The sequence below is a fragment of the Eublepharis macularius genome, chromosome 3 (assembly GCF_028583425.1).
Source record: "Eublepharis macularius isolate TG4126 chromosome 3, MPM_Emac_v1.0, whole genome shotgun sequence".
NCBI classification, from domain to species: domain Eukaryota; kingdom Metazoa; phylum Chordata; class Lepidosauria; order Squamata; family Eublepharidae; genus Eublepharis; species Eublepharis macularius.
In genome coordinates, this window is record NC_072792.1 from 187,377,819 (window position 1) to 187,388,847 (window position 11,029).

General features: G+C 46.0%; 2 protein-coding genes across 2 annotated transcripts; both read right to left on the reverse strand.

Annotated features, from left to right (window-relative positions):
• Positions 1-852: 852 nt before the first annotated feature.
• On the reverse strand, positions 853-1,812 carry LOC129326371 (olfactory receptor 52K1-like). The gene has a single exon (XM_054974527.1). The coding sequence runs from the start codon at positions 1,810-1,812 to the stop codon at positions 853-855; it is 960 nt and encodes a 319-aa protein (XP_054830502.1).
• Positions 1,813-9,528: 7,716 nt separating this feature from the next.
• On the reverse strand, positions 9,529-10,524 carry LOC129326372 (olfactory receptor 52K1-like). The gene has a single exon (XM_054974528.1). The coding sequence runs from the start codon at positions 10,522-10,524 to the stop codon at positions 9,529-9,531; it is 996 nt and encodes a 331-aa protein (XP_054830503.1).
• Between the last annotated feature and the right edge of the window lie 505 nt (positions 10,525-11,029).

Genomic DNA, 11,029 nt, shown 5'->3' on the forward strand with positions numbered 1-11,029 from the left:
TGAAAATTCCTCATGAGGAAGGGAACTGGGAGGAGAAACTGAGCAAAGAATGGGATTGGCACATGGACTTACTTTATTTTAAACATTTTTTTAAATGCAGTAGAAAAGAGCAAGAGTCCAGTAGCACCTATAAGAGCCAAAACACACGAGAAGAAATACCTAGGTTCAGCACGTGTTCTCTTACCTCAAGGTTTGCCGGGATCTGTAGGCGTCCTGGAAGCTTAAAGTTTAGCATTTACAGAGCAGCAGGAAGGGAAATACAGGCGCCTGTATTTCCCTTCCTGCTGGATAACGGCTATTTTCAGGTCAGCAACTGAATATCCTGGAAGGTTAAAATGTCCCCCCACTGGTTTCTGAATGTTGTGGATGTCAGACTTATGTCCATTAATTCTTTGTTGAAGGGACTGGACAGTTTGTCCAGTGCAGAGAGTGGAAGGGCATTGCTGACACGTGATGGCGTAAATCACATGGGAGGATGAGCAGCAGTATGAACCAGAGATGGTACGGCTGATGTTGGGTCCACTGATGACGTTGCTCTTATTTATATGAGAGCAAAGTTGGCATCTTGGTTTTTAAATGTTCTGTTTAATTTATGGTAAAAGAAGGAAAGGATGTAAGAAATAAAAGGAAGTGGAGACATAGCCAAACTGTGATTTTTTTTACATGTACCTTGTACAGTGTTAATCACTGAGGACATATTTATGAACTAACAATTTTGTGCATTATTTATTTTTTAATTATCTATGTTTCAGCAGCAGCTGTTTTAATATTGTTCACTGCCTCAGAAACTCAAGAGCTGTGAGTGTGACCTATAAGTGGATTAAATAAATAAACACTTTTGTACACGGGTGTTTAAAAGGGAGAGAACTTTCTTCGGAAGAGTTTCAAGAGGTTCTCCCTGATTTCTTTGGTTCTCACACCATAGATAATGGGGTTGACAGCCCAGGGGAACAGCAGGTAGATGGCGCTCAGCAGATTGTGGACATCTTCCGAGGCAGACTTGGCTACACGGAAGACAATGGAGGAAGAGAAACGGGAAGAGTAGCTCACGAAGATGACGATCAGGTGGGTTCCACAGGTGTTGAAGGCTTTGTGCCGGACGTTGCCGGATGAGATCTTCACAGCTGTGTGGATAATTTTGCTGTAGGAAGCTAGAAGGAAGCTAAAGTTGATGATATTGTAAATGCATCTGAGGGCCATCCCCACCTTCTTGTTGACTGAGATGTCGCTGCAGGACAGCCTCATGAGAGCCATGTGCTCACAGGCAAAATGGCTGATGATGTTGGAACGACAAAACCGCACCCGCGAAGCCAAGATCACCACTGGGCCAACAACAAAGATGGTGTAAATGAAAGATGCAAGCATTAGCAAATTCAGGAGTCTGGTGGTCATGATGTTTGTGTAGCGCAGCGGGTGGCAAATGGCGACATATCTGTCCAGAGCCATCATGAGAAGAATGTTGCAGTCTAGACCAGTTGAAAAATAGAGGAAGAACATTTGCACAAGGCAGCCAGTCAGGGAGATGTGGCTGGCGTGGAACACGAAACTCAGCAGCATTTTGGGAAGGATGGCGGAAGTCCCACAGATGTTGACTGCAAAGAGTAGAGCAACGAGCAGATACATTGGGGAGTGGAGGCTCGTTTCGGCCTTCATGGTGTATATTAGGATGGAGTTTGCTGTGACAATAAAAACAAATAAGGAGAAGAAAGGGATGGCGAGCAGGTATCTGGATTCCTGAAGGCCTGGAAATGGAAGCAGGAGAAATTCTGCGTAGGAGCTATTTGCGGTTCCATTTGAGCGCCCAGCTGTCATTCCCTGGTACCCGTTTGATTATTGTTTCCAACACAAATGAGATTTCTGTCTAAAAATGCTAGCGTAATTCCTTATTTGTCTGTCAGTGCTATTGACAATAGGAAGTTTCTAGAAACAACATAAGAACACACAATAATTAGGTAAGCACCTCAGAAGCAGGGTACGTCCCCCACAGTGCATGTTTCTGCCCAGTATAAATCCGGTGGACTCAAGTCTCCCAGAACACCTTGAATCAGAGCTGTGAAGGTGCGTGCACAATTTTGTAAATAACCTTTTATTTATTACCTTTTTCATATTTAATCTTAACAGTCAACTTAAAATAAATAAAGATAAACAAATAAATAACAACCATCTGGTGAAGGAAGGTATATACATTACAAGAATTAATAAAATACATAGTATTTTTTGGCATAGAAGTGTCTATGATTGCATAATTTGAGATATAATTGAAGAATTGGGAACCATCTTTCCATAAAGCTTGATTGGAAGGCTGAGTTGTCGTTTGTTATTATTTGTTCTGAAATTTTGTCCATGGCTGTCACGTCTCATGTCTTATATCTTGTGCATCCCCTGTGGGGTGCTTGCACAACTGACCTCTCTTGTCATGTCCCGCACACAGTTCTCCTAATCTCAGAATGTAACCAATTGCTGAAGACGTCGTACAGCTCTCCCTCCGCAGCAATTTCAGTCACTCGGTTTGGTTCTGTGCAGTTATTCCATGCAGTTCTCTGCACTGTGGATGGTGGAGAATAAGAAAGAAACAGGGGCTCAGCAATTGAAATAGCTGCCCAGGATCACTTTAAGGAAGGCAGGATAGGAATATTATTTACAGCCTTTTAGATTTAGGACTAAACTAGCAGGTCGTCATAGGTTCAATAAGGATAGAAGAACTCTCCTGCTGGAAGGAAAACGGCCAAAGAAGATCTTTCTAATACTCTGTTGCCAATACCATCGCAACCTGTACCCCGGACAAGAGGCCACTGTCAGGACAGAATACGGGGAAACAGAATGGTTTCCAATTGGCAAGGGTGTCCAGACAAGGGTGCATATTATCTCCCTACCTGTTCAACCTCTAATCCAGCTTTCCTTATGATATGCTCTGCATAGAGGTTGAACAGGTGGAGTGAAAATTGGTGGGAGGGACATTAACAATTTGAGATATGCAGATGACACCACATTACTAGCAGAAAATGGTGAAGACTTGAAATGACTACTGATGAAGGTTAAAGGGGAAAGCACCAAAGCAGGATTACAACTGAACATCAAGAAGACAAAAGTAATGACTGGCGAGGAACTACATAATTTTAAAGTTGACAATGAGGAAACTGAAGTTGTTCAAGATTTTCTATTCGTTGGCTCAATCAGCAACCAAAAGAGAGACTGCAATGAAGAAATCAGAAGAAGATTGAGACTTGGAAGAGCAACTGTGAGGGAGCTAGAGAAGATCCTTAAAGATAAAGATGTCTCTCTGGGGAACCAAGATCAAGATAATCCAAACTAATGGGTATTCCCCATTGCCATGTATGGATGTGAAAGTTGGACAGTGAGGACAGCTGACAGGAAGAAAACTGATTCATTTGAAATGTGGTGCTGGAGGAGAGTTTTGCGGATACCACGGACAGCCAAAAAGAAATATAAATGGGTACTAGATCAAATCAAGCCCGAATTTTCCCTAGAAGCTAAAATGACAACACTGAAGCTATTGTACTTTGGTTACATCATGAGAAGACAAGATTCTCTGGAGAAGTCAATAATGCTAGGAAAAGTGGAAGGTAGCAGGAAAAGAGGAAGACCTAAAACTAGGTGGCTTGACTTAATAAAAGCCACGTCTTCCAGTTTGCAGGATCTGAGCAAGTCTGATAGAGATAGAACATTTAGGGGGTCTTTCATTCAGAGGGTCGCCATAGGTCGGAAACGACTTGACGGTACATAACACACATAACACAATACCATCCAGGAAGATTGGTGCGTCACTCCCACACGTGTCTTCTTTTCTTGATGCCACCTGTGAGAAAGTAGCCATTTTAATCCAGTCAGTACCGGATATGAGTTCAGCCTTTGACATTATCATAGACATTCTCTATATGACTAAATTGTAGTGGGATTTTAAAAAACAGTTCTGGATCTATTAATGCTGGTGCTACTGAATGGCTCGGGAATGCATTCGCATAACTCGTGTCTACAAATGCTCCCAATAGATACCTCCTTCTTCTCACTGGGCTGTCAGTAGTTGTGGAAAGAAAGACAGCTTTACTCACCAAAATTCAAAAGACTCTGAGGGAGTTACAAAGTTGCAGCAATTCAAGCCACCTTCTTCTCCAGCGGATGCGTTTATAAAATGACTTGGTGAGACTGCTCCATGAAGCTTGAGACAGAAGACCGTCCTCTTGGGCCTTGCTTATAATTATCTCAAGTGGGATGAATCAAGTATCATCAGCATAATTTCCCCAGAAGGGGTTGCTGACTAGGAGAGTGCATTATGAAATTCACCAGCTGAAAATATACATGGACATTATTTCATTACCATGATTTTCTACAACAGTTGCATAAATCTGAGATTCTTAGGTATTAAAAGCCTCCCCGCCCCCAAACACATATATTTTTCGTGTTCAGGAGTTTATCATTAGCAGCGGCAGACATCTTGTTTCTCTTTGATTCTCTGAATTTCCTAGGCACTGGCTGCAGTGTTGGCTCACTCCTTCCCAATCCCTCCCTCCTTTGAGGGGGCAGGGCCCAGTAGCCAAGTAGGATAACTGGGGGCATCTTGTTTAGGGGCCAGTAGAATTGGACACTTTGGTCTAATTTGCTTGAAACTTGGGAGGTGGTCTTTAGTGGACAGGCAGCTCTAGCTCCCCTGAAATATTGGTGTCATTTGGTTGACAAATATCCACTCCACCCACCCCCCATGTCCCCCATAGGGAATAATGGCAGGACCATAGGATGGGATGGGAAGGAAGACTCAAAAATGAGATGGCTTCACTCAATAAAGGAAAGCATAGTCTTAAGTTTGCAAGATCCGAGCTGTGCTGTTAATGATGGCACATTTTGGAAATTGTTAATTCATAGAGTCTCCATAAGTTGGAACTAACTTGTTGGCACATAACACACACGTGAGGACCATATGACTTGGCAAGGTGGTCTATTGAGCAGGAGACAGAGAAAGAGGCAGGCAATGATGTGTCACTGTTGCTCTGTGTGTTTCACACCACATCAACTCTGGCAGGCAGATCCCCGACCAGACAGGGGCAGTTTAGTAAGTCTGGGGTCCTGGGCAAAAGTTAAGGTGGGCTCCCCCACTCCTCCTTCATTCCTACCCAACTCATTGATTTTAACCTTCCTCATAGGGCTCTTGTGTGGATAAAATGGATTAGGGGAGAATGTGGTCAGCCCCTTTGTGTCCCCAGTGTGGATATGAATGAAATACCATTAAGACACAGAAGCTACGGAAACCCGTCTGTTCCACCCTCGTTGCCTCTGGAGTCAGGGCAGCATGGTCTTCGGGGGAAAGCTGATGATGATTGCCAAGGGAGGGAGGAAGATAAGAGGAAGAATGGTGAAAACAAGACTAATTTTCTGGGTTGAAAATGTCCTGGATTTGGTTTGTTAAATTAGTTTTACATTTTTACTAGCAACAGAGCTGTTTTTTAAAAAATGGGCCCTAAAAAACTCAGGAACGCTGGGCTTCCTGTGGTGGCGGCTCCCTCCAGAGGGGCAGGTGGTCTCGCCTGGCCATCCTCCAGTGACAGCGCCCTTGGGAGGGGCTGGCTCACCTGGTCATCCCATGGTGGCAGCTCCCTCCGGAGGGGTGGGCAGGCTTGCGTGGTTGTCCTGCAGCAGCGACTCCCTCCAGAGGGGCAGGCGGGCTCACCTGGCAGTCCTGCAGTAGCGGCTCCCTCTGGAGGTCGCATTGGCTAGGACGCACTTTTTATCCTGGTGCTCCTGCTCAGGTGCACCAGGATAAAAGTGCATCGTTGGGAACACAGTTTCTTTTTTATATAGAAAGGTGATGTTTTAATGTATATTTTATGTTGTAAGCCACCCTGAGCCCAGCACGGTTACGTCACTTCTAGAAGTGACATCATCACGTCAGCCCCATGTCAGCAAAGTGCGCAGGCGAAGAGGATCCTTGTGAACAGTACGAGGTGAGTGCCAGGTGCCCCTACCCTTGCGGCAGGAGGTGAGAGGGACCTATCATGGAGAGTCCAAATATATGCCATCACAGCATCCATGTTCTTCCCTTGTAACCTGTAACCTCTTCAGCGAGAAGTTTTTCCAAAATACTAATTTCTGATGCAAACTCTGACTTCAGCATGCCAAAAAGCGTAGAGTTCGTAGAGTGCATGATGCTTACAGGTACTCATAAAAAGTGCTAATTTTCGTAATTGAGCTCTTTTTACAGAATTCCAGAGGAGACATTCCTTAACTCTTTCAGAAATCCCTGTCAGTCAGAAAGGAACAGATGCATCTTCTTGAGGGTCTTGACCTCTTCCCAATGCAAAGGCTGAACTGACCCCACTATAAAGGCAGCAAGTGACTGCTTGGCGCATGGTAGTCGCATGACTGTGGACTCCTGCACGTCTCCCGCTGCCCATGCTCAAACCATGCACCAGACGATGGGGACTCTTACAACCTCAGCTTTTGTTCTCGGACCTGGCTCATGAATTGATATCCGTTGTCAGATGCTACATTTATTAGAAGTTCATTATGAACACTGGGAATAATTGGGTTGGTGGAACACCTCTAGGTGCCCCCCCCCAAATCAGGGGATGGGGATCACTTTGCAGGTGCAGGGCCCCAATCCAGATTCCTCGTGTGTGCGCTCAGGGAGCCCTGATGATGCCCCTCTGGTTGAAAACTGGAAGCTACGGGGTCTCAGTGGACCAAATTGCTTTGTTTGGGGGTGAATTGGGCCCTGCTGAGACCCCCTAGCTTCCAGTTTTCAACCAGAGGTGTGTTGCTGGGGCCTCCGGAGCATGTGCGCATGCCATTTCTCCATATGCTCCAGTGGCTCCTGGTCTGCCTCCTTTTTCCTCCCCCCTGCTGGCCCAGTGAGTGGAGGCTGTTGGAAACTGCAATGTCTGGTGTACAAGAGGGAAGGAAGAAGGGAAGAAGAGCCTTCCATACAGGGGGCAGCAGGGATCGCTTAGAGCCAAGCTACAAGTGACGCCTGACACAGGTTGGACACTTGTCAGCTTCCCTCAAGTTTTGATGGGAAATGTAGGTGTCTTGGTCTTGCAGCTTGGCTCTCAATTTAATTGAAGTTTACAGAGCGGCAGTCTATGGGAGGGAGAACATGCAGTCAGGAGGGGAGTGCAGGCGTCAGGCTCTCAACAGGCGCCCCCCTTCCCTTCCGCTGTGTCTGTGTGTGGGGGGGGGGCCGCGTTATGTAAACTTCAATTAAATGGAGAGCCAAGCTGTAAGACCAAGACGCCTACATTTCCAATCAAAACTGGAGGGAAGCTGACAAGTGTCCAACCTGTGTCAGGCGTCACTTGTAGCTTGGCTCTTAATTAGGACAGTGAGGGCGGCATTTCTCTTGTTTCCTGGGGGGTCATTTCCTTGTCTTGTCTCCTATTGGGCTAAACAGGGCAATATCCTGCTTCTTTTCTCTCCTGCCACACTTCTTCTCTAAGATGTAATCAGATAGTCAGGTCCTATTTCTATCTCTCCCCTTTACTCTCAAGTATGTAGTTCCTAAATAAACTTTTTAACCTCTTTAATCAGCACAGCGTGACTCAACTGCGCTTTATTTACCTACTTTGCCTAACAGAGGCAGGGGGTGAAATGTGGGGGAGGGGATCCCCGCCCCCAGCAGAGCACTGGTAACCTTAACCGCCTCCCAAAGTCCCGTTGTTATATACCTCTTACCAGTAGGTTGGCAGGGGGACAGATTTGGCCTTCAGGTTTCCAGTTACCCATTCCAAAATTATGATTAGGAAAAAAAAAATATCTATGTGTTGAGACTTTTGGGGAATGGCCAGGATCTTTTAGTATTCCCTTTCTGCCTCCTCTTTTTCCTTCCATCCCCTTTCCCCTCCTCATTGCCATCCTTGGCCCTTGAGAAGGCTTTAGCACCTGGCCAGATTGCTGGGGCAACCCAAACATGCACCTGAAGTACTGGACTTCAGAAGCCGTTTGGGGCTCCTGCAGTGACCTGATAGACTGTGAGGTACGTGGCTTTCATTAGGGGGGGGGCATCTGCAAAGCGCTGCGTCCTTGGGCAAGCGCTCGGTCACCCTGCCAGACAATCCCTGGCTGAAAGCTTTTTGTTGAACAATTCCAACTTGGAACTTACCAGGAAACTGCTTTTAGGTGTCACCCCACTGATTACTGTTCCCTGGGCTCACTGTAGCATGTTAAGATTCGTAAGGAAATAGAAGTACAACTGATTTTTAACAAATATTATCTATTTCCAAAGAATTTTATGTGTAAATTATGTATAAATCATGTTTTTATGTGCTGTAATTTTATGTGTTTTATTCGAAGGAACAGTTTTGGATGTTCTGTGCTGGTCTTAGACCGTATTAATAAATATTGTATTGTAGTAAGGTACAATGGGAGCCAGAGGTTTCATAGAATCACAGAATCACACAGAGTTGGAAGGGGCCATACAGACGTCCTAGTCCAACCCCCGGCCCAATGCAGGACGAGCCTAAAGCAGCCCTGACAAATATTCATCCAGCCTCTTCTTGAAGGTTTCAGTGTTTGTCGGAGAGGCCAGAACAACCCAAAATGGGTCTCGAAATCTTACGAGACTGAAGGAACCATTTTAGTTGCTTTCCCCACATTCTAAGGCTGTGGTACATCCCAGATAGAACCACAAGCTACAGGAATCCCTGTGCGTCTGTGTGAGTGCACGTGGGGCCTTTGCCCCAATTGAAAGGAGTTAAGGGGTGAAATCAGATTCTTCTGGAGACATGAAGATGCTCCCAGATATGCAGAACTCTCCTCCCCGTCACTCTCTTGCCTGTGCCTGGACCTGTTGCATGGATTTTTCTATATGTACAAAGCCAAAGAGTTCAGAATTGGGAATATGTATTCTCAGTGGAATTGACCAGTCTCATATAACCACAGATAGCCCGCGAGGATGTTTTCTGCCAGGAATTTTACCCAAAGTATGACCCGTTCTTCATGGACTCCTGTCTTACACTTCTGTTGCTATCCTGCATCTATAGCACTCAGCTGAGGCACGCTCTAGAAACCTTGCAGAAAGGGACGGGCAAAGGGTCTTCCTCCAAGGTGCAAAGAGGAGCTCAGTACGGAGCACGACATTCACAGCTTACTCGAAGGACTTGCAAAATAAGCCCCAGCCCTCTGTCTGTAGTTATTTGCTCTTGCTGTTCGGCTCACACAAGTGCAGCAACTACGTGGGAGATGGAAGCCAGGAGGAGGTGCGGAAGACAGATTTCAGAATATACTATAAGGTGTTTATTGCTGTCCTGTTAACTCAAGTGTGATGGGTACATACCAGGAAACTATCCCAGGACATTCAAATAAGAATCAACAGGCTGTAGTGAGGGAACATCCAGAGTCTTTAACACTGACTTCAGAGAAAAGCTTGGGAGAGTCCTCCGGCTTTTAAGGAGAGAATAAGACACTTCTTCCCATGCATTCCTGCTAAATTATAGACCTCTCTTGAACCCTGAGCCTCTTGCCATCCTTTTTGATTGTTCTAAGCAATTATAACCTCACCATATATCAATGCCCATGGATCGATCACTTGATTCTCTGCACCCCTCCTCCTATTATTGGTCTCAGAGAAGACCATTTGCTCTTGAACAGCTTCAGGAGGTTGTCCCTGATCTCTTTGGTTCTCATGCCATAAATGATGGGGTTGACTGCCCAAGGAAGCAACAGGTATACTGCACTGATTAGATTGTGGACGTCCTGAGTCGCAGACCTGGCTAAGCGAAACACAATGGAGGAGATAAGGCTGCAAGAATAGACCGTGAGGATCACAATGAGGTGAGTTCCACAGGTGTGGAAGGCCTTGTGCCGGATGTGGCCAGACGTCATCTGCAGTGCCACGTGAATGATACGGCTGTACGAAGTCAGGAGAAAGCCGAGGTCAAAGATGGTGGTGATGGCCCTTGCCACCAGGCCTACGATCTTGTTCCTGGAGATGTCACTGCAAGACAACCTCATGAGGGCCATGTGCTCGCAGACAAAATGCCCAATGATGTTGGACCGGCAGAACCGCACCTGAGAAGCCAGGATCACCACGGGGCTGACGAAAGCCAAGCTCCGGGCAAGAGCCGCGAAGGTCAGTATCGCCAGGAGCTTCTTCGACATGATGTCCATGTAGCGCAAGGGGTGGCAAATGGCTACATATCTGTCCAGGGCCATCATGAGGAGAACGTTGCAGTCTACCATGAGTACAAAGTAGAGGAAGAACATCTGGACGAGGCAGGTCGTCAGGGAAACACGGATGGCTCCGAAAATGAAGCTGAGAAGCATCTCGGGGAGGATAACGGTGGTGCCGCAGACGTTGACTCCGAAGAGCAGAGCAATCAGCACATACATGGGGGAGTGGAGGCTGCTCTCGGTCTTAATGGTATAGATCAGTATGGAGTTAACTATGACAATGAAAACGTAAAGGCAGAAGAAAGGGATGGCCAGCAGGTATCTGGATTGCTGGAGTCCGGGGAAGGCGAGCAGGAGGAATTCTGTGTAGGAGACGTTGGCGGTTCCATTCTGGCTTCCTCCAGCCATCCCAGGACTTATTGATGAGTCTTGCAAAATCCCAATATACTTCAGATCTGCAAAGGGGAGGAAGGGGAAATCGATTCATTCTTCTGTTAGCCCTACAGATCACGGTTTTTAATGAAAAACTCTAGTAAGAGAATAAGGTGCAATACTGTAGCAATGTGGAGGGGGGGGCAATGTTTTTAGCCAAGGGAAGGAAATCCTTCTGGGAAGCCACGTGGTCTGGTGGAATGCATTTTGGGCTTGTAAGGAAACCCCTGAGGGTAAGTCGAAGACAGTTTCCCAGCAGTGAAATGGGAACGACGACAGCCGTCCTCTCAGAGTTACTTACTGCAAGGATAAAATTTTCAGACTGACCGTAGACACGAGAAATAACTGTATTTTTTCTTTTGAAGAAAGAACTTACAATCAGACTTTGACCTAAGTGACAAACAGATCCAAGCAAAATGTTCATTTTAATGTAATCTTAATCATTTTGTCATTGCTTTTACTCAGATTTTATGGCTAAGAG